The sequence below is a fragment of the Mustela erminea genome, chromosome X, assembly GCF_009829155.1.
Source record: "Mustela erminea isolate mMusErm1 chromosome X, mMusErm1.Pri, whole genome shotgun sequence".
NCBI classification, from domain to species: Eukaryota; Metazoa; Chordata; class Mammalia; order Carnivora; family Mustelidae; genus Mustela; species Mustela erminea.
In genome coordinates, this window is record NC_045635.1 from 9153822 (window position 1) to 9176990 (window position 23169).

Sequence of the window (23169 nt, forward strand, 5' to 3'; positions counted from 1 at the left end):
CCCAGGCGCCCCTCTCATGATGATTTTGGATGATCCCAGTTTACCCTCAGCATTCAAGCCCAGTACCTCATCAAAGAGTTGAACCAACAACCATTTGGTAAGTTTTCCCCACCTAGATCTTGCTTCTCCTTGGTAGTATTGACATCATGGTTTGTGAGGATTCAACCTTAGCTTCCCAGCCCCTGACCATTAACATACTCAGAGACCAGGGGCTTTAACTTCTACTGTAAGGTAGAGTCTGTCAGTTTTGTTACCCAATTACCATGGCCTGCCATGCTATCCAGAGCCGCTTTCCCCCTGAAAAGAACATGTATATAGTTTGTCTATGAGAAAAATTTTAAGGACATAAAAATTACAGTTAATATTGTTAGTAGAAAATTTTATTAGGAGAGTTTAAAAATAATTACATTAGCAGACTCATTCAATAAAAATTTTAGACATATGGTTGAGTATCAGTATAAATCTCATTGCTATGGTAATTAACCGTAAAACACATAGGTAATAAATCATTGCAAGTAGTGTTGTGTTTTTTATTCTTTTTTAATAATAGAGCACATACATGTCCCCAGGAAGAATGAAACGGGGCAGAAATGCTGCCAGAATTGGTGGTTTGGGACAGTTTTTTGGTAAGCAGACAGATTCAGGAGTTTAAAGAAATACTCGATGTGCTAGGTACATTTGAAAAGTGCATGGACCCAGATGAAAAGTTCCAGTTACATGAATAATCCCAGGAATCCCACAAATCCCAGTTATACGAAATCAGGTTACAGTGGGCTACAGCCCGCTCGCAGGAGGACTTTGGTGTGGACGGAGGGCCAACTCTTGGCCACAGTAGGTAAAAACCAGCCATTTATCTGACCTGTTTAATCTGTTGTCATTGAGAAGCATGAAACTCGCCAGCATCACTAACATGTGGGTCCTCTGTTCCACGTAATACGTTTCTTTCCCCTACATTTGATTTGTGCACAGGGCTTGGCTCCAGGACCGCACCTGCTTGAGAAAACCTTTTTTGATCCAGTATGCAGGGAGGGAGGGAAAGACGGCAGACTCCAGGGCTACGGAGAGCTCTGGCAGGGGATGGATGGGGGGATGACATGACACCACCTGGTGGATCTGGGGCCGCTGGGGGTGAGGTTCCCGGGATCAGGCAAGAAGTTGCAAAACTGACCTGATCACCTAAAAATGAGGTATCTGGAGGGGCCTTGATTTGATCAAGTTTCACCATCACCATGGAGAGCAACCTTGCCCCTCCATCTGCGGTCAGGGCTCAGAGGGCCAGGGGTTTCATGACTTTTTCAAGGACACAGGGCCATTCTGTAATTCAGGCATCAGCGAATTTTGAATAAGGACTAGATAGCCAATAATTTAGGTTTTGTGGGCCACCAAGCAAAATGGAGAGGTTATTATGTAGGTCCTCACAGAACGAGAGAAAACAAATTTTCACAATATTTTTATTGACAAAATATAAGAATTTAGTACAACATTTTGCAGTACACACTATTAATTAGAGGAAAGGGGGTTTTTTGATTGTTTTTTTTTTTTTGATGGGAATACTATTTTTTTTTAGTTGAGTTGCGAACGTGGTACAGCTGTAGATCATACAGATTGCAAATGTTCACGTGTAAGAACAATGTTTAGGTCTCTGGTACAAACAGCACCGTGGATGTGACCCGCAGGCCACAGTTTTGGAGACCCTCGTAGTGGCACACAGTCGTCTGCAGTGGGTTTGGGGGTATTCGGGGATGCGGGGGGCTGCTCCTGGTTGCTAGGCACGTCCGTCGCCTCTTCCTGCACCCTCCCTCGGTGCCCAGTTAAGCTGGTACATCGGCCCTCCCTCTCCAGGCAGGGCAGAAAGGTCAAAAACGGGGCCCAGAGCGCTCCCTCTTCAGCACCCCCCCCCGGCTCCGCCCCTTCCAGCTCCTCCTCCTCCCGGTCTCGCCGCGGCGCTTTCCCGCGCCTCCGCCCCCTCAGCTCCGCCCCGCCCCGCCCCCTCGAGCCCCGCCCCGACTCCGCCCCCTGCAGCTCCCTTCCACTCCGCTCCTCCTTTGGTCGACAGCCGCGCTTTCCCGCTCGCGTCGCAGCCTCCGGTGCCACCGCCGCCTCCGCCATGCCCAACATCGTGCTCTTCAGCGGCAGCTCGCACCAGGACCTGTCCCAGCGCGTGGCCGACCGGCTGGGCCTGGAGCTGGGCAAGGTGGTCACGAAGAAGTTCAGCAACCAGGAGACCAGGTGGGGGCCGCGCCGGCGGCCGGGCCGGGCCGGGGAAGGCGCAGGGCGCGCGGCTGCGGGGCCGGGCGGGGACCGTCGCCCGCCCGGGACCACTCCGCGGCCGCCCGCTCCCCCTTCCGGGGCGGGACGGCCACGACGCGGCCTCCGCGCCACCGCTGCGGCGCCCGGGAGACGCGGAGGAGGGCGGCCCCTGGCCCGGAAGGGCGACCTCGGGGCGGTCATAGCGTCGAGGAGAGGTGGGCGCAGGCCGGCGGGAACCGCCTCGGTGCCGGGCACGCGGCGAGGGACGTCCCCGGCTGTGCCCGTCCGGTTTCCCCGTCCCCCTCCAGGCTGGTCCCAAACCCCCGGGCGTGCGAGGGACGGCTCCGCCCACGTCCCCAGCCCCGGCTGCGCGCTGCCTTCACCTGGGGTCGTTCGGAAAGCCGCTTCCCCTGCCTGGCCCACGGCTGGGTGGGAGTCTGCGTTTTCAGAAGCTCGCAGGTGACTCCCCTGCAGCCCGGGCGCCGACCTCTGGGTTGAGCCGAGGCGGTGTTTGTGCGGCGGGTTTCAAGAGCGCCCGAGCGCACGTGCTTGTTCCCGTGGGCTTCCTCTCATTTTTCCGCCTCAAAGGTGATAGACTTTTGGTCATGTTCGTAGTTGTGGGACTCTGCTGTGTCCAGCGGCAAGGCCCTGGCCCGCGTAACCACTACCCGTGTCTCAGGTCCAGGAGCCGTGGTCGCCTCCATTCAGTGAGGTCAGACCGGTGCCCCCCCCCCGCCCCCGCTCTCACCCCCCTGCTCCCCTCCCCCACCACGAAACGGGACAGGGGCTCCGTTTTCCACCTGCCTGAGTCCACAAAGCTCTTTGACCGGTTTCAAGTGGGTCTCCTTTTTAGCTCTTTCCCTCAGGCGTCCAGCACTGTACGCAGTTGCTGATCATTTTTATGTCTGGCAGAGGTCCAAAGCAACCAACACTTTGAACAAGTGGTGAGGGAACAATTGGTGTGAGCTGCCAAAACGCAGCAAACAACATCTCTGCTTCCCACCGTTTCAGAAATGAACTTGAAATGGGTCGTGGACCTAAATGTGAAGCCTAGAACGAAACATTTGTAGAAGAAAACCTGGGTGACTTTTGGATTAGTCAAAAATGTCTTAGATGCTAAGGAATTAGAGTCAGAAATATGGGGACAGTGGTGTTTGTGGAGTCAGCTTTATAGGATCTGGGAAACCCTTCTTCCCAGTGGGAAATCACTATACATACATAGTCTCGTTGATAATGTAAGTGAAGAAACGTTTGCGAACGGGTAACAGGTGCTCTACCTGCCGGGAGTCCTTGAGCCCGACGTTTCCGCTTTGCGGAGTTTAGTAGAGAAGTCTGGAAACATGGTGGCGGGCTGGGGAAAAGGCTAGTGTAGCGGGGCTTGAATGTTGTAATATCTTGCCAGTCTTATTCAAGTTTCGGTAGCCGTAACAAGAGTGGGCTACTAGTTTTTGTTCGGGAGGTGGCATCGTGTAAGTAAAGGAGAAATTTCTGCGTGAAGTGGATTTTGAAAGCAAATACGTTGCCCTTCCCTGTTCTCTCTGTGCAGCGCCCTCCTTTGTTGCTGGAACCTAGTTAATCTCAGAAGTCCATTGCAAAGGCATTGTTGGATTTCTGCTCAAAATACTGTGTGTACCTTTGGAGGAAACTCATTCGGACCTTGAAGTACGATTGTATGTTTAACTCAGTTTTATTTGGTTTTTGAGTATTTTATAACGACCACCTGCTAACTAGAAATCATGAGGTCTCAGAAACCACTCTACGTGACGTCTGGGAATTGCTTGTATAGTTATATTATGTATTTTTTTTATTTTGTGTTTGGTTTTTTTGTTTTTTTAACCATTCGCTCTTCAAAGGTTTTATTTAGTTATTTAGTTATTTAGAGAGAGCAAGGCGGTGCTCCGGAGCTCACGTGAGCAGGGGGAGGGGCAGAAGGAGAAAGAATCTCAAGCCGACTCTTGAGCTGAGCCCAGAGCCTGACGCGGGGCTCGATCCCCGTTCCCTGAGATCGGGACTTGAGCCGAAATTAAGGGTCAAATGCTTAAGTGACTGAGCCACCCGGGCGCCCCTATTTTGTTTTTTTAAGTAATCTCTGTGCCCAAGGAAGGGCTTGAACTCACTACCCTGAGATCAAGACTCCAATGCTCCCGACTGAGCCAGCCAGGTGCCCCAACATTATTTTTTTTTTAAGATTTTATTTATTTGACAGAGGGAAACAGCAAGAGAGGGAACACAAGCAGGGGGAGAGGGAGAGGGAGAAGCAGGCTTCCTGCTGAGCAGGGAGCCCGGTGTGGGGCTCCATCCCAGGACCCTGAGATCATGACCTGAGCCAAAGCAGGCACTTAATGACTGAGCCACCCCAGCGCCCCTGTATGTTTTTATTTTTGGAATATAACAGGTTAGCTTCCTGACTTTTCTCTTTCCCATGAACTGTGTAGGTCCAGAGGTTGATTTTTACAAACAGTCCTCTCTGTGCTAGGTATTGTACTAGTGATCTGGTTTTTACTGTGTAGTCCTAGAGATGAGAAATGGGGTAAAAAGAAGAGAAAATTGATTTAGTTCGTGTAAGCTTCCTGAACCTCTCCCCAGAGCCAGGACCAGAAATGTGCTTTAATGTCTCCTGGTCATCACTCCTTCCATTCTCCACTTTTTTTTTTTAAGTTTTGATTTTTCTTTTGTAATCTCTATACCCAACGTGGGGCTCAAACTGAGAATTCCAAGAATCAAAAGTAGCATGCTTATCCAACTGAGCCAGCCAGGCACCTGTTCCTCGTTGTTCCCCACTTTTTTTTTCTAAATGCTTTATGTATTTAGGGGCGCCTGGGTGGCTCAGTGGGTTAAAGCCTCTGCCTTCCGCTCAGGTCATGATCCCAGGGTCCTGGGATCAGATCAAGCCCTGCATCAGGATCTCTGCTCATCAGGGAGCCTGCTTCCTCCTCGCTTTCTGCCTGCTTCTCTGCCTACCTGTGATCTCTGTCTGTCAAATAAATAAATACATAATCTTTTAAAAAATGTTTTATGTATTTATTTATTTGTCAGAGAGAGAGAGCGAAAAAGCACAAGCAGGGAGGCAGACTCGCCCCCCCCCCCCGCCCCCCACAAGGAACTGATTGCGGGATTCAATCCCAGGACCCTGGGACCATGACCTGAGCTGAAGACAGACGCTTAACTGCCTGAGCTACCCAAGCGCCCCTCTTTCCCCACCTTTAAAATACCACTTAATCAGACACGGGGCCTCCTGAATTTCCCTTCTCATCTCTGAATCACTTTACTGATTTTTTTTTGTTTATTTTAAAAGATGGTATTTATTCATTTGAGAGAGAGGGAGCGTGAGTGAGCATGAGTAGGGGGAGAGGGACAAGTAGACTCATCTCTGAGCACAGAGCCCAGCACAGGGCCCCATCCTGGGACCCTGAGATCATGACCTGAGCCCCCCAGGAGCCCTCTGAATCATTTGAAATATGCAGAGAGATGTTTCTGCACGGGCTTCCGTAGAGATGGCTGAAATCCCACAGTGAAGGTGTCTGAAGGTCTGTTGTAACGTTTTATCCTGGTCAGTTAACCTGCCCACAGAGTGGTTAGCTGTACTGAAAGACCCAAAGTTTTGGTTTTCTGTTGTGTAACAAATCACCCCAGAATTTAACCGCTTAAAACAGCGATCGTGTATTTGACTCACAAACGTGCAGTTTGGGCAGTGCCCTGTGTGATGGTGTCTGGGACGGTTAGCTGGGGCTAGAGGGTCTACTTTGAAGGTGGCCGGTTCACATGGCCGGTAAGTCGGTGCCGGCGCCTGCCTGGCAGCTTGGTTAGGAAACTCAGGACCTCCCCCCGCTCCACCCCCAGGGCTGCTTGAGCTTCCTTACAGCATGGAAGACAGACAGTGGACCTGCTGGTCTGGTAAGCTCTGGGCCCTGCAGTTGGGGCGTTGTCACTACAGAGTCTTCCCAAATCCGAGGGAAGGGGAACATAGACTCCACTTTTTATTTTTTCTATTTTAGAGAGTGTGTGTGCGTGCAAGGTGAGTGTGCAAGCAAGGGAAGGGGAGAGGCAGAGGGCGAGAGCATCTCAAGCAGACTTCCTCCTGAGTGTGGAGCCTGACGTGGGGCTTGATCTCACAACCCTGAGATCATGATCTGAGCTGAAACCAAGAGTTGGATGCTTAACTGACTGAGCCACCCAGGTGCCCCTAGACTCCACTACTTTTTTTTTTTTTTTATGATTTTAGTTATTTACTTGAGAGAGAACGCACGTGAAGGAGGAGAGGGAGAAGCAGGCTCCCCGCTGAGCAGGGAGCCCGATGCAGGGCTCAGTCCCATGATCCTGAGATCATGACCTGAGCCAAAGGCAGACGCTTCACCGACTGAGCCACCCAGGCGCCCCTAGACTCCACTTCTTGGTGGGAAAAGTTTTTACAGCATCTGCAGCCATCTTCTAATCACTACACCTGTTCATTGTTGAGTCACATAAACTCACCTGCCTTCTTATTTCGGAACCTGTGACGATTCTTCATCTGAACAGCAAAAGGATGCTGCCTTCTGGCCACAATTTTTAAAAGACCCTACAGGAAAGATCAGTCGTGATCATCTTTATGAGTAGAAGCAGGAATAGCTTTGGGGAGAAGAGTTGCCATGGTGATAGGACTCTCCATCCTCTGCTGGACTGCTAATCATAAGGGGACTGAAGTTCCTGAAGAAAAATAGGCCAGAGAAGCAGGTCTTAGGGGATAAACAGTCCTAACACCAGACGCTAGCAGATTTGTTCTGTAACAGGCCAGGTAGTAAATACTTCGGCCTTGGCAGGCCCATGTCCCCTCTGTTGCCGCTGCATCTCGTGGTTGTGTAGGTTAGAAGTCTGTTAGGGGTTGCTGCATTCCCTTCTGGGGCTCTGGGGAGAAGCCATTCGCTTGCCTGTCTCAGCCTGGAGAGGCCGCCGGCAGCCCTTGGTTCCTTCCCTCTTCAGAGCGAACCATGCAGCACCTTCCTCCCCCTGCCTCAGACCTCCTGTTGCTCTAACCTTTTCCGTCTTCCTGTCCCATTGAAAGGACCCTTGTGATTGCATTGTGCCAACTTGAATAATCTCCGGGGAATCTCCCTATTTTAAGGTCAGCTGGTCAATAACCTTAATTCTAGCTATAGGACTCCGCGATTTCCAAATTGGCCTTATTCCGCAGTTGACAGGATATTCTCAAGGGAATTACGGTTCGCTCCTTAGAACTCAAAATAGGAGGGGGCATATAGAATTCTGTCTCTCTTCATACTCTTTCCACTCATAGCAGAGAACGTAGAAAAACAGGACCCCCGTTACCAGAACTGACTTGCAGATCAGTTCGACTTGAAAGACTTCATTTTTGTGTCCCAATTAATTCTAGTTGAAGTCGGGTAGAAGCGTCTATGGATTCAGCATACTGCTGCATGGTGTCCGAAATGTCGACTCATTTTTAAAGTTGTTTTAGAAACAGTTGGCTCTGTTGATAAAGCAGTATCATTCGGTATAATTGGCTTCTGATAGTAGAATAGATAAGGGTAATTATTTATGTGCCTCACTTGTAATTTTACAGTAAGAGTCATTCTGTTTCTTCTCCGGGTGAGCCCATTTGCAGACCATCTTACTGTAGTGTGACATGCTTTCCTAATCATCCTGCTAGGCAAAATCATACAATAAAAAGCACAGGGTTTATGGGAAAGCTGGGGTTGGGGGACCAGCACTCAAACTTCTTCTGTAACTTGCTTTAAGAAAATGGGATACAACAGAAATGGTGAAAACGCTACACATACTGAAGGTTTAAACAATAGTGGGGCACCTGGGTGGCTCAGTGGGTTAAGCGTCTGCCTTTGGCTTAGGTCATGATCCCAGGGTCCTGGGATCGAGGCCCACATCAGGCTCCCTGCTCACCAGGAAGCCTGCTTCTCCCTCTCCCTCTGCCCCTGCCCCCTGGTCGTGCTCCCTCCCAATAAATAATTCTCTTTTTTTTTAAGATTTTATTTATTTATTTGAGACAGAAATCACAAGTAGACAGAGAGGGAGGCAGAGAGAGAGGGGAAGCAGGCTCCCCGCTGAGCAGAGAGCCTGATGCGGGGCTCGATCCCACGACCCTGGGATCATGACCTGAGCTGAAGGCAGAGGCTTTAACCCACTGAGCCACCCAGGCGCCCCACCAATAAATAATTCTTTAAAAAAAAAATACATAAACGCTGTAGTAAGTATGACACTTTCCACTGAAAAAGACCTACAGCTTCCTTGTGGAAGCGGGTCTCGGAAGGGCCATAGCTTTGGGGTTCTTGTGAGGCGATGGGGGGAGGGTGATCCGAAGGCATGTGGGGAATGGTGATACCAGATGTGGATGGGTGTGGCTATGGTCCTCGTGGGGAGGGTGCGCGCGCGCATGCGCCAAGTATTTCTCAGTGGTTCCATTCAGCTGGGGACAGTGCAGTTTCCTGCCTTCTCATCTCAGGGTGAAAGGTGGTGTGGAAGCAAATGCAGAATTCGTATTATGCTCCAGGTATCAATTGTGGAAAAACGTAGCACAGCTGAGGGTCTCCTTGGTTCCTGGCCCTGCTCTGGGAAGGACCTGCCCCAGCACACAGCGCTATTTCCCTTTTCTTCCCAAGGGAAGGCGCGTGCCAGGGATGGGCTGGCTCGCTATCGTCTTGAACACTCACCATTCTCTGCCCAAAACATGGGTTTTCCAACATGCAGTTTTCAGAGACTTTTGAAGCTTCTCTTTACTCTTTCTCCAGAAGCTACTGGAGGATACCAAACCAAACAAAGAAGTACAGCAAGAAAGAGGCTAGAGGAAGTGGGGAATTGAGTGTGGGGGAAGGGATGGTGGGATTCCCCCCCCCCAGGGGGGGGGGCGGCACCTGTGCAGAGGCAGAAGGAGAACCCGGGGCAGCCAGTGGTGGGAGAAGACACGGCAGGACAGTGAGCTGGAGATGGCGCGAGCAGCTGTCCTGGTGGGAATGCAGATGGGCAGGCCAGTGTTTCCGCTGGAATTTGTGTTCACTACTTAGAAAACTTACCAGGTGAAAACGTAGGACGTTAGACTCCAGGGAAGACAGATCACCGAAAGCTATGTGTAAGAGGGAAATCTAACCTTGGATTGAAGTTTGCTTTATGGCTCAACTCGGAATAGGATACTGTTTAGCAGAAAGAGGTAAATATGGCAGGACTGAGACATATTTCCGGCGAGCGTAGAAGGTCCCCTCCTATGTGAGAAAGCGAGGCTTGCCAGGGGTCCTCAGCGCACCTTTGGGAACCTTGTTTTTGCCAGGGTTCCCGCCCTTCCCAGATAGGAACCGCTCTCTCTGCCCACCTGTGCGAGTGGTGTGCTTAATGTGGAACCCCTGGGGGTCTGGGATCTTGGTCCGGGCCAGGCAGATGGAGCCCAGGGGACCCCCAGCTGCACCCCCCCGCCCCGCCCCCGGTATGAGCCTGGGCACGGATGAGCCTCCGTGGCGGACAGCACTTCAGGCATATTGCCACCGCGCGTGGCTGGGGGGTGAAGCTTGTACCCGCTTGCCCGCGGAGTTTGCTCCTCCCCCCTTTCCCTTCGCTTTTTTGTTCTGCATCCTTTGGCCGTGGGAGGTCCTAGCCACGAGTGCCACTGTACGGTGAATCCTTGCCCCACGGCCGTGCTCCAGGGGACCTCCGAGACGCAAGCCTGCTTCACCGTTCGGGCCTTTTCTTTTTCTAGCGTCGAGATTGGTGAAAGCGTGAGGGGTGAAGATGTCTACATCATCCAGAGCGGCTGCGGGGAAATCAACGACAACCTCATGGAGCTCCTCATCATGATCAACGCGTGCAAGATCGCGTCGTCCTCCAGGGTGACCGCCGTGATCCCGTGCTTTCCATACGCCCGACAGGATAAAAAGGACAAGGTAGGAGGTGTGCGTCCCGTTGGCAGAACCTATTCTGGGGTACCATCTGCGTTTTTTCCCCCTTACGTATTACCTTATAACATCTGGGAAGATGTTTGCTTTCTATTTTAATGATCGAGTACATAAGCCTTTTCATCTGGGCTTTTCAAAGGTCTGTCTTTGAACCAGCCATCGTGTTCATATTTACAGATAGAGATACAGACACGGCATGTGTTTCCGGGCATTATGATAGCATGTAGCCCTGGCGATGACATTGTTGTGTATCTTTAATGGTGGTGGATGGAACTGGACCCTCCCCGCGAGTACGTTAATCTGGGGAAGTAGAATCCCATTACCGGGTTGAATCAATACTGCCAGTATTTTGGTTGGGATTCTGTACTCTAGTTTTGCATATGTTGCTATGGGGAGAAAATGGGTAAAGGGCCCAACCAGATCTCTGAATTGTTTCTTACAATTGCATATGAATCTACAGGTCTTCGAAAAGAAAAACATTCATTTAAAAAATACACCTCTTTTTTTTGGGGGGGGTGGATCCTGGGTGGCTCAGTGGGTTAAACCTCTGCCTTCGCCTCAGGTCATGATCTCAAGATCCTGGGATCGAGCCCCACATCGGACTCTGTGCTTGGCGGGGAGCCTGCTTCTCCCTCTCTCTCTGCCTGCCTCTCTGTCTACTTGTGATCTCTCTCTCTCTCTCTTTCTGTCAAATAAATAAATAAAATATTTAAAAAAAATAAAATAAAAAATAAAAAATACACCTCTTTTTAACCTTTCACAAAGAACGAAGTTAGTATTGTTGACTTTTTCTTTTAGCAACATTAGCCCTATAGGAGGCTGTGTGAGTTTCTAGAAGAAATTAAAATAGTCCTTGCCTTCGCAAAACATCAGAGAATTTGGGATTGGAGGGACACTTTGGAGGGGATTGTATTGGTTTGCCAGGGCTGGTACAGCAAATCACCATAAACTGGGTGGCCTAAAACAACAGAAACCTGTTCTGTCACGATTTGGGGGCCAGGCATCAGAAGATAGGGTGGCATCAGGGTTGCGCTCCTTATGAAGACTCAGGCAGGGGTGGGGGGAGCCGCCTTTGCTTCTTCTGGTTTCCGGTGGCTCCTCGCATTCCTTGGCTTCTGGTGGCATCACTCCCATCTCGCAGCTTTCTTCCCTGTTTCCGTGTGCCCTTCCCTCTTTTTTAAAAGGGTGGTCATTGGATTAGGACCCACCCTTATCTGGAGTAATCTCATTTTGATCTTTACCCTTAACCCTTTACCCATTTTGATCTTTACTCTCTAGTCCTATCTGTAGGCACCCTCTTTTTAAATGAGGTCACATTCCAAGGTTCTGGGCAGATGCGTTTTGGGGGGCTATCACTCAAAGCACGATAACCATTGGCTCTTAGACTATTAACGTGCTTTCTGTCTTACGGATGGCTAGAGGCTCATCAGGTTTTCCACAAATCCTTGCAATGGACAAGACACATGGCTATTCTATGATGTGACTAATCATGCCAGACGTTTCCCCCAATACACCCCTGTTTATCTCCCTAATTCATTTTATGAAACAACACACATTTCCAAACAGCACACAGATTCCCTCCTCTATGGAAAAAAAAATCCCTTTATAATTTTGAATTCGTGTACCAAGATCCCCCTAAATTTTAATGCCTCTTCCGATGTGGTTCCCAGACCCCATGCTGAACACAGCTGTCAGCTAATTTCTCCCTAGAAATTGGTCTCCAGAACTCCATTCTGCAATTGAGTTATGATTTACCCTGCATGGATTAGACCGGGTCAGCAAACTTTCTATAAAGGGGTGTACGGTCGCTGTGGCAGCAGCTGAACTCTGGTGTATCTCAGAGACACAGATGATATATAAATAATGGGTGTGGCTGTATTCCAATGAAACTTTTATGTATGGACAGTGAAACGTGAATTTCATGTAATTGACACATGCCGTGAAATATTGTTTTGATTATTTTCCCCCTGGCTGTTCAGTCATGTAAAAACCATTATTGGTTCATGAGCCGTACGTGCTTGAGCGTGTGACTTTGTGACTGTGTATGTATCCATCGGTGATGGAGCTTTAGCTAAGGGCCCCCAAAACCTTTAGGTCACATAGGTTGCCGTGAAGCACATAACCTCCCCCTTGTTATTTAGGAAGCAATTTTTATTCTAACTTGATTGGAAAATTTTCTGTGCATTTTTTTCTCCAGAATTTCTATTGATTTTTGTCCCATCAGCACAGTCTGTTGTTCCATTTGTGTATGTCGTAGCCTTGTAGTACATCTTCACTTTTGTCCATGTCCTAAAGGAGCCAGTGATACTCTGCGCTTTCTCTTTCGTGTAGCAAGAGGCTTAGCGAGTTCTGTATTCTGTCATTTGCCATCAGGTTCTCCTTTCACTTCTAGTGGCTTTGGCATTTGGTGCTCAGATAGGGGATTGTATCTTCTTGAGTAACTGATTCCCTTTATTGTTCCATGGCCCCCGTTCCGGGCCCACTGCCCCGGGGAGGGGAGCCCTAACTTCTCCTTAACCGATACCTGTGGACACTCTTACGGTTTTTGTTTGTAAGTATCCAGTCTGTTTCCAGGGTGGCATTTTCAAACTTTGTTGCTCACGTTTTTTCCTAACGAAGTCTTCTTCCTGCAGAGAAACTAGTCCTGCTTGGCCCTGGCCCCTGGCAGGGACCTGTCTCCCACCTTAGGGGGAATGTGGCCACTGCTGGCCAGCAGTGTCCCCTGCCGCCCTACGCAGTTCTCCCACGAGCCGCGGTGCGGGCGTGGCTTCTCACCAGCTCTTTGTCCTGGTTCCCACTGGCCGTCATTGGGGCCGGTATTCCTTTCAGGACCCTTTTGAACACCTGTCTTTCTTTCCCTTCCCTCTTCACGAATCACTTTGCTCTAAGTGTGTTTCTTGGAAACAACCTGGTAGCTGTTTTTGTGTTTAACCCGCATCAGACAGTTCCAGACTTCCGAGCTTAACTGCTGATGGAGGAGATAAGACATTCATTGTCAACCACGCAGGGAGGTGGACGCAGGGTTGAGAGGCCACACAGATAGCAGCAGAGGGAGCCCTGAGGGCAGAAATTGTGTGGCTTCTTGTCAGAGAAAACTGGTAAGGAGAGAAGGAATGGTGGAGAGCTGTGTTCGGTTTGTGTTGCTGTTGTAGTAGATGACTAAGTGGGGGGTTGGGGGGCCCCTTAGAGTGACAGAAATGTCTCACCATTCTGGGGGCCAGAGGTCAGGAATCACAGTGTGGCAGAGCCAGGTGTGTCTGGAGGCCTAGGGGAGGATCCTTCTGGCCTCTGCGGCTTGGAGAGGCTGCCTGGTTCCTTCGCTTGAGGCCACATCCCTCCAACCTGTCTGTGTCTTCACTTGGCTTCTTACCTCCGTGAATTTTCCCTCTTGAAGAGCGTGTATCAAGGGATCTAGGCAAATGCTTAAGAGAAATGGCCCGAGCCTGTGAGCAAACTGTGTTTATCAGTAACTGGGCTGAGCTGAGACCCAGAATGAGGGGAAAACCCTACTTCCCCCTTTGTGCTCTGCTGAAGAGCACTGAAGAGTAGGCTGAAGGCCGTGCAGTGTTGCAATGTGACAGGATGGCATGGGCCACACGTGCATCCCCTGCCCGCCCCCCCGCCCCCGCACGCCCCAAACCCTGGTTTCTCTTGTCCTGTTATTTCCCGCAGGATAGTGCAGCCTGTGATGTCTGAGACACAAGGAAATCCAGGGTAATTGACCTTTTTGGAGTTATGTGCAGAGAAGCCCAGAAAAAGCTAGAGGCTTTTATTCATATTCAAAACCTGCTTCTTTGGGGCACCTGGGTGGCTCATCATTGGGCATCTGCCTTCAGCTCAGGTCATGATCTCAGGGTCCTGGGATCGAGCCCCGCATTGGGCTCCCTGCTCAGTGGAAGCCTGCTTCTGCCTCTTTCACTCCCCCTGCTTGTGTTCCCTTTCTCACTGTGTCTCTCTCTGTCAAATAAATAAATAAAATCTTTATTTAAAAAAAAAAAAAACAACCTTTATTTTGAATCTTACTGCTTCTTTTTTTAAGCAAGCCCCGCACATCTGTAAAATTTTATTTTTGGCTTCATTGGTATGTGCAAGAAACCAGGGCCTAGTTCCGGCAGTGAAGGAATGGTTTCATAAATCATGACGCGTCAGCACATGCGGTGCCGTCCTGGAGAAGGGAAGGTGACGTAGTATGAGTCGTAAAACGCATCGTGTCGCGTTGCCTGAACTCTGGGGTTACAGCTTTGGAAACAAGCGGACTCAGGTTTGAATTTCAGCATCATGATTCACTCAGCTCATCCTTTCTTTGTAATGGTAGCTTAAACTCTGTGTGTGTTTAGTTTTCTCATCTGTAAATGTAAGGATAGCATTTGCTACTATTTCTTACATGCTGTGCCTACAGCAAATACATAGGTAGGCAGATTTTTTTCCAAAAAGAGCCAGGTGTCAAATTTTAAGACTTGGTGGACCACCAGATCTCTTCAACAAGGTCAGCTCCGCCATTCTGGCACAAAAGCAGCCATAGATGATACGTAAGCAAAGGGGTATCTGTTTGTGTTCCAGTAAAGTTTTGTTTATGGATGCGGGAATGGGAATTACTTCTTTTTTTCCTTAATTTTTTTAAAAGATTTTTCTTATTTATTCGACAAGAAGAGAGAGAGAGGAGAGAGAGAGAGATAAGGAGAGGCAGGCCCTCCCTCAGAACAGGTTTCCATCTTGGGGCTTGATCCTAGGACACTGGGATCATGACTTGAGCCGAAGGAGACACTTAACTGCCTGAGCAACTCAGGCACCCTATCTGTTTTTTTCTTTAGGATTTTATGTTTGTTTGGGGGAGACCACAAACGGGGGTGGGGGGTGTGGGCAGAGGGAGTTGGAGAACCAAGCAGTATGTGGACTCGATCCCAGGACCCCGGGATCATGACCTGAGCCTAAGGCAGACGCTTCACTGACTGTACCACTTGGGTGCCCCTGGTGTAGGAATTTCATATTCTTTTCAAATGTCACAAAACGTTCTTCATTTGTTTTTCAGCCTCTGAAAAAGGTAAAAGCCATTCTTAGCTCACAGGTTGTACAAAAACAGACCACAGGCTGGTTGGTCTCACCGGCCGCGGCTGGCTGATGCCCGCACTGGTTGGCAGTCAGTAATGGCCACTTCCCTTCCCTGGTACAGACAGTATGATGTGGGCATAGCTGGAAAGCGTTAGTTCTGAGAGGGTACAAGACTTGCAGCTTTTTTTCCCCGATCGTTTTCAAGGTTATGTTCTTTTCAATTATTTTAATTTCATCGAAATATTATTTATGGAAATTTCAATTTCAGTTATTTCAAATAATTATCCAATTGTTTCATTTGGGTTTTTAACTGGAAACCTTGAGAACATTTGTCCTGACATTGGTTTCTCCAATATTATAAATTTGTAAAGTTCATCCAATGTACATTTCTAGCAGGATGGCACCCGATACATTGAATAAGATCTAGAATATCCAGAGAGTCTTTTCATGATTGGGCTGGCTCACCAAATGTTTGATCTTTTTCCGTGTTTCATCAGGGGAGTTGAACGTTTTACTTTTGGCCGCTGTACCTGGATGCCACCTTTGTGGAAATGTCATATAAATTATTATCCTGTGGCTGTGAAGTCCATTAATTTGCAGATCCTCTTTCCTGCAGGAGTCGGTTGGGTCTTGAGCCAAAGTCATGGTACAGAACACAAATTCTTAAACAAGGTCTGGAGAAGGAAATCTCAGAAAGTATGAGTTTAGACATTACCTGGGGTTTGGATCTCAGAAGTGGGACATGCTGGATGCCACAGAGGAATGTTTTGGCCAGTTATAAAATCAGAGGAAGAGCCCCAGTTTGATGAGCATTGAGAATCAGATTGTATTACAAAGAAGTCTCCATGGTCAGTTTGTTCTTTGAATTATTCTGAAATCGTGTTAGACTGAATAATTCTCGCAGTCACCAAGGCAAATCACTAAGCCTTGAAAATGCGATGGGATTGAGAATCTGTTGTTGAGTATTTACTGAAGAGCTGTGGTGTGTAGGGTCCCGAGCCATGTGCTCCAGAGGATGTGAAAATCTTCTGAACCAGTCGTTTGCCCTTGAGAGATACCTGGTCCAGTTGTGAACTATGACGTTCGAACACTTCAGGTCTTCTAATGTCAGTCTTTCAGCAGATGGCCTGAGGCGGTCCTCAGCCATAGTGGCCAAGTGATCAGCCTATGCAGCATCTCTTTAGAACGGACAGACCATTTCTCTCGGGAGTTCTCAAGAGTGTCACAACATTTGGAGATTTGAACCAGATGGGGAGGGTCAAATGCAGTGTGGCCCAGCAGAGGCATGGGAGTGAGACCGACCTGTGGGTGTAGACGGCAAGGCTTGAATTGTTCTCTAGAAGAGGGAGAGAGCGGGCCCAGTGCAGATGGCAGGGAAGACCCTTGGAGCCAGGCTGGTTGGGGTGTTCTTTTTCTTTTTTTTTTTTAAGATTTAGTTATTTATTTGAGAGAGAGCACAAGTGGCGTGAAGGGTAGAGGGAGAAGCAGGCTCCCCGCTGAGCAGGGAGCCCAGTGCGGGGCTCCATCCCAGGACTCCTGGATCATGACCTGAGCCAAAGGCAGATGTTTCACTGACTAAGCCACCCAGATGTCCCAAAGTCGGGGTCTTTTTTATCCTAAAGGCAGTGTGGAACAGAACAGGGAGTTAAACGATAAAAACATGAATTTTAGTTTGTGGTTAGTTGAAAAAGTTGAAAAATGTAAAAAAAAAAAAAATATTTTCCCACAATTTCACTTTCTGGAAACAGGTACCGTTAATATTTAGGGGTGTTTCTTCTCATTCCTTGTGGGTTGGAAAAAACGTGTGTGTGTGTGTGTGTGTGTGTGTGTGTGTGTGTGTGTGTTACATATGTGTTACTAACCTGAAAAGTAGAACTGCCAGTTATTTTACTAGCAAAAGGTAGGCTGATTTGAGAATTTAAAAAAAGCATCGGCAGGTCTGAAGGACGAAGGAGAGGAGCCAAGGGGCAAGTTGGGAGGGCTGTTAGGAACTGAAAGACCATTGGAAGAAAGTGGGAGTTGGAAGCTATTATAGTGGCTTTCCATCAGCGGAGCTGTTGCCAGTCCAAACCAACAGGACAGAACCAACCGTATGTTAGCTCTCAACCAGAACCCTACGTCTGAAAATATTTATTGGTTCTTACTTGGATTTAGGGAAGAAAAGTTTCTCCCTCTGAAGGTCACCGGAGTCACGTTTGCCTCCTGAAATGGCTGGGAGATAAAATCGCAAACTAGCTCGAGAGCGCAGTGCACGGAGTAACCGAGCGCGTCTGGGAAGCCACGGTACACGGAGGAACGTGAAGCAATAGTTAAAACAGACCCTTTCGGCAAGCACATTTTAAAACAGCGTTATCTCAAAAGTGCTATTTAGAAACATGTTTGTTACCACTAATAGTCTGTAAAGTTGCCAATTCAGAAACTATGAATTTGGATAAGAATCCAGGGCCCATTCCTAGTTGAGATAAAAGAAAGACTTGTGAATTCAGAACCTTGTCGCCCTTCAGAAACGCTCACAGGGTCCTAATGAGGCTGTTCCTGTTTGAAAAGGTTTCCCCCTTTCGGCAAGAGATTGGGCAATGCAGATCAAGGGTGTTTTCTTGCCATCAAAGAGATAGAAGGTCTACAGGCCAGGTCCGGAGAGCTGGGGAAAGCGGTCTCTCCAGGTGTTCTGTGTTTCAGTCCCGGGGGTCTTGACTCTCACATCCTTCGAGGGTGAGCAGGTCCGGTCAGGAGGTGGTGTTTGGTTTAGAGGGACCATGTGGATCCAGGAGTCTGTTCTTGAGTTGGGCGACACGGGTCGGTGAGCCATTCCCAATTGGGGCCTTTCCGGCGAGGCTGAAAGATCTTTTTGGAGGTGTCCTTTCTGAGAGACAAATTCTCCAGGTTGTGAAGGGTGATGATGTAAGATTGCTTGTCTGCTGGGAGTACACAGTGAAGACTTGGCTCTACCAGAGAATGGTGATTTTTTTTTTTAACAGAAGCAACTACACCTTTATGATATTGAAGAGCTTTCTTTGCATCAGGTGTGGGTCCTAAGAGGCAGGGCCAAATGCACAGTCGTCCTGGGATTATCTCCAAGCGCGAGAGTGCATGAGTTCCAAAAGCAGGAAGGTCTGCGATCTAGAAGGACTCGTGGCCATGCCTTTGGCCCAGGCATTTGGACTGTACACATTTTGCCACTTAAGTTTTAACGGTGTCCTTAGTGCATTCGAACAGCCCTGAGGATTAAGGACGATGTGGAAGACATTTAAGTGAAGCTAGCCACAGTGCCTAGACTTGGAGAAGCACCTGACCAGTAAAGCGGGGACCCCAGTCACTGTGTAGTTCAGGAAAGGTTCCCCGGGAAGGAAATCATTTTTTCTGCTGGAATTTTAGCCACAGAAGAGGCACTGGCGTATTTGCAGGGGAAGCTTCAGTCCAGTGAGAAAAGTGACAAACCATGATGAAAACATGCTTGAATCCATGAAATCTAGTTGCCAAACCTCCAGTGGTCCATTGGGCAATTTAATTTGCCAGGCGGATTAAGATATGGTGTGGAGAGGTTTCCCAGGATTGTATTTTGGACAAGTGGACGTTTTCTCAACCTTTGTAAAATTTCCCGTCAGTATTGGTTCATGAATGCTCTCATTCTGTCAGTAGACCCATGGTTTAATGCGTGGACAGCGGGAAGTAGTGCAAATAGTGGAATTTCTGGTAGGACCGGATGGTTATTTGGTCTAAACCCGAGCTCGCTTTCTTCATCAAAGCAACAGTTACTAGATTTCCAGTATTTTTTCTGGGGCTAATTGTTGTGCACCTCTGGTCAATTTTTCTAATTTGTTCTTTGAAAGAACATCCTGCCTTTGGAACACACCAGGGCTCTGGCTGTCATTCTCCTTGAGAGGAGCATTTTTTTGGTGGAAGTATCAGCAAGGCGATGTCCTTGAGTCTGGAATGTGGGAACTTTCAGAGCCAGAGCTGCCGGCAAAAGCACGGCACCCAATAAATTCGGACACGGGAGCCGTTTTTAATCTTATCCCCATTACAAGTATGGAGACCCGGTTGCTGCCGTAACATTCCAGAGTCTTGAGCTGCCCCAGAGGCACATGGACTGTCCGCATAGGTGTATGTGGTTTTGCCTTTGGCGAAAATAGAAGCTTGAGTAAGAGTGGATAACCCAACCTTGTTGCAGCAAAAGTAGCTAAAGGTAAAGGGAACAAGACGCAGTGACTTCAGAGGGAGTGGGCAGGGCACGCCCAGCGTGCTGGTTGCCGGTTTGGTCCTGTAAGAACGTCAGTAAACCGTGGGAAGTCTGCGTGGGTCACAGGAGTCTGCTGGGAATTGTCGTGGGCAGTCGGAAGGCGGCCTCCAGCGTGAGGCAGTGTGAGGGGTTCGTCAGCGCAAGGGGGGAGGCTGGCAGAGCTAGGGCCCTCGCGGTGAGAAAGTGTGACTCCGGGAGGAACAGGGACTAGGAGGGTGTCCCTGGGGTGAGGCGCCTGGTGGCATGGAGCAGGGGGACGGTTCGTGGGACCCGTGTGACTTACATCTGCAGTGGCCTTAACTGTGAGGGCAGTGGCAGCAGTGGCTCTGAGGCGAAGGGCGGATGCCTGCGGAGCCACTGGTTGCTGGCGGGGTCACCCTCTGGCCTGATGTTTGTGGGTGGGCGCTCGGGGGCATTCCCAAAGCTCTTGTATGAGAAGAGGAAAAAGGCAGGTTGGTAATTAGGAAGTCTGGGGGCAGGGGCTTTTGTTAGGCTTTGCTTTCGAGCCCCAAAGCCTGTGTCATGCCCCTGTTTCCCAATAAATAGGGCTGGGTTTGTCAGGTTTGAGTAAAGGGCATAGAGGCTGGGCGGGGAGAGAGAGGTTTGGAATCCTAGTTTCCACAAGAGCCAGCCAGTTTGAGAAAGCCTCTTGGTTCTAGGTTCTGGGACATTGAGGTTCCCTCGGAGTCTGCCCAGATCCAATTCTGGTCTGTGTTCTGAGATCACAGACCTTAAATACCAAACCGGAGTTTGGACAAAGGACAGTTTTTCTTTGGAGACTTTGATGTCCCTTTAAAGGCCAAAAGTTTTAGCAGGTGGGTGCTGTCTTCTGTGAAGAGGCTTGAGAAGGGGGACAGAAGCAGACTGCGTATCGTGACAAAGTAGAACCTGCCAAAAACTCTGGATCCTCCCAATCCGCTTTTAAGGTTTGGGAAAAGTTAGGAAGGGCTCTATGTAGCCCTGGGGCATCACCGGCCAGGTACATTGCCTTTCTTTCCGAGGGGTAAAGATACTGGTTGTCCTTATCAACCGGGGTGCTATGAAATGCACCACATAGGTCAGTCACAGTGAAGCATTTGCTTTTGGCGGGAAGGGGTGTCAGTCAAAGTGCCATCAGAGACCGCATAAAAAAGATGCCGACGGGTCATATATTTCCCCCAGTTGGCTATCTTGGTTACTACTGTCAAATTCTAGAATTATTTTCCTCTTTTGCGAGAAAGCAGCTTCCAGCATATTTTTCTAAGAAATCTGGGCCCAGTCGATGAATAGGCGCAGAGGAGCCAGGGAAGAAAGCAGGTGCATCTCTTAAAGGGCCTGGACAGATGGGAGCAGGTTCAGAGAGAGGAGCCTGTCAAGATCGATCAGAGGCCACCCACTCTATGAGCCATTTTAGTACTCCGAGGCGGGGCCTGCTGTATAGCCGCGGTGTCAGTAAGGGCAGACACAGACTTAGCCCAACCTGAATAGTAGTTTCTGCAGGCTGCTTAGAGGGAGGATTGGGAAAAGCCCCTGTAGTTTCCTGTAGCCCTGTTGTAGAGAGCAAGATGGAGTCACTCAGGTCAAGCAGGGGCCCAGGATACCCGTCTTGAGGACCCTGGAGACTCTGATAACTCCTAGGGGGTGTGACTAGCAGACCTCCTCTGCTTCTGCGTGTTACGATTTCTGGGGTTTCAGCTGATGCTGGGCTTGGTGATATCTTGTGGTTGCAGTGCCCTGATCTGCTTGCGTCAGTGCTTGACATGAGTGACTCCATCTTGCTCTCTACCCCTGTCCTTGGGAATTAGGACATTGTAAGACTCCTGAAGCTCTTATATTTGTAACAGTCTTTTCCCAGTGTCCTGGTTCTTTGAAATAATAGCAGAAACTACTCTTCCGGTTTTGTTTAGGGGACTTCATTTGGTGGAGCTAAACATCAAACATTTTAGCCACTTTTCCCTTAGTTGCGTTATCTAGGGTGCGAGCAAGCTGGTTTCCCAGGTTACTCATATCTGAAGTGGATGTAGTTTCTCATCCCATCCTGGTCCTTTTAACTAAAAGGGAAGTTGGAGTAGTCATTAATAAGCATAGAGTTAAATGTTACCTCGACGGATTCACCATCCAAACGAAGACCAGAATTTTCTTTAAAGACAGTTGGGAGGTGATTATAATAATCATGAACAGATTTCATCAAATTTTTGTGTAAGCCTGAATTTTGTTCCATCAACAGGCTTACGAAAAGCCATTATAATTGTTCAGTGGAGATTTCCAGTGAGTTTTCTTGCATCTTGCCAAAAGGTAGGGGTCTGTTTCTAAATCCTGCTCAGGATTTTCCCATTGGGCTAGTTTCGTCCGGTGTTTGGCCTGGCCCTCACCAACAAGCATGTGCACTAGGTGATAAAAATCTGAGAAACCAGGGTGGTAAGTTGGAATAACTATGTTAAATTCTTCAGCAAACCTCTGGGGTCCCGGTCATTTCAGGAAACTCTTTAACCATGGCTGGAAGTTCAGCCTTAGTTCAGATAACGTAAGAAACTTAAGGGTCTTTTTAGATCCTCGGAAGACTGAACATTAAAGGGGCACTTTTTAACTGGTTCAGGAAAGGAGAGAGTGGAGGAGCTTCTGAGGAAGGGAGGGTTTGGCAAAAGGACTAGAAGGAGAGGACAGGAGACGAGAGGGAACAGAGACGCCGGAAGAAGATGGCGCCCAGGGGGGAGGGGCCTGAATACAAGGTGGCTGCCTTGGACCCCGGGGCAGGGTGAAGAGGCCTCAGAAGCCGGTTTTTCTTTTTAATCATTTGCCTCATTTAGTGTATAAAGTGTATCTCGGAAAGAGGCAATTTCAGATTCCTGATAGTGTTTCAAAGCTTCAAAATACCAATTAAAATAGAAGAAATCCCATTCAGTTTGAGAACCGTGGTTGTTGTCCAGTTCAACTTGGAGAAAATTAAGTTCGGAAAGATTGACAGTTCCCCATAATGGCCATTGAAGTTCTAAATGACTTCTGGTTAAGCCAGTCTGTTTATTTATAAATGTGCGTGTGGAGGGACCATAGTTTTTAAACATAAAACTGGCTGGAGTCCCAGTGGAGGGGTGGGGGTGCGGCGGCATGCCCTCAGAGCATTTTGATGACTGGGTCCTGTTTCTTAGAGGTTTTTCTGGAACAGCCTGGTCCAGAAGGAATCAGATGAAAGGCCAGCACAGTTCCGATAGGAACAGTCCGATTTTGAAAAGGAATCAGACTGAAGGCCAGCCTGGTTCTGCGGGAGGACTTTCGCTGCCTCCATTCTGGCGTGAGTCTGTACTTTCTAATTAAGTTTCCCTTGCCAGCTTATCTCTTCCCGCAGGCCAAAGACCCTGAGGGCTCGGCAGCCCCTGAGAGGAACTGAAATTACCCCCTGGAGCAGTGGGCTGTTCCTGGCAGGCGAGTCCCCCCACAGTTGACCCCAAGGCAAATGATGGACCCATCTGACTCTCGCCACCCACCTGCCTTTTCCCACATTTTCCTTATATACACCCAGACCTTTATCTGGCACTTTGGAGACCATCTTGGAGACACCGGTCCCGCTGTCTTCCGGGTGGAAATGAGTTCTGTCCTGTTCTACCACCGCTCCTTTCTCCACCTTTGGATCTTGTCAGCGGCCGGTAGCCAAAGCTGGTTTATGTGGGGCCCCCGGGACCCCTGCTACGGTTTCATTAGGAACAGTCCCGTTCCTGACAGGAAGCAAACCGGAAGCTGCACAGTTCCATCAGGAACAGTCTGAATTGT

General features: G+C 49.0%; 1 protein-coding gene across 2 annotated transcripts in view; it reads left to right on the forward strand.

Annotated features, from left to right (window-relative positions):
• The first annotated feature begins 14 nt into the window (after nt 1-14).
• The window catches only part of PRPS2 (phosphoribosyl pyrophosphate synthetase 2), a 34731-nt gene continuing 11576 nt past the window's right edge, over nt 15-23169 (forward strand). Inside the window, exons 1-2 of one of the 2 annotated variants that reach the window (XM_032330284.1) lie at nt 15-97; nt 9941-10124. In XM_032330284.1, coding sequence (XP_032186175.1) covers nt 30-97; nt 9941-10124 — 252 coding nt within the window. In that variant the 5' untranslated portion in view covers nt 15-29. Of the gene's footprint in view, nt 98-2011; nt 2230-9940; nt 10125-23169 lie in introns of those variants that run through there. The other variant, XM_032330283.1, reaches the window with a different exon arrangement.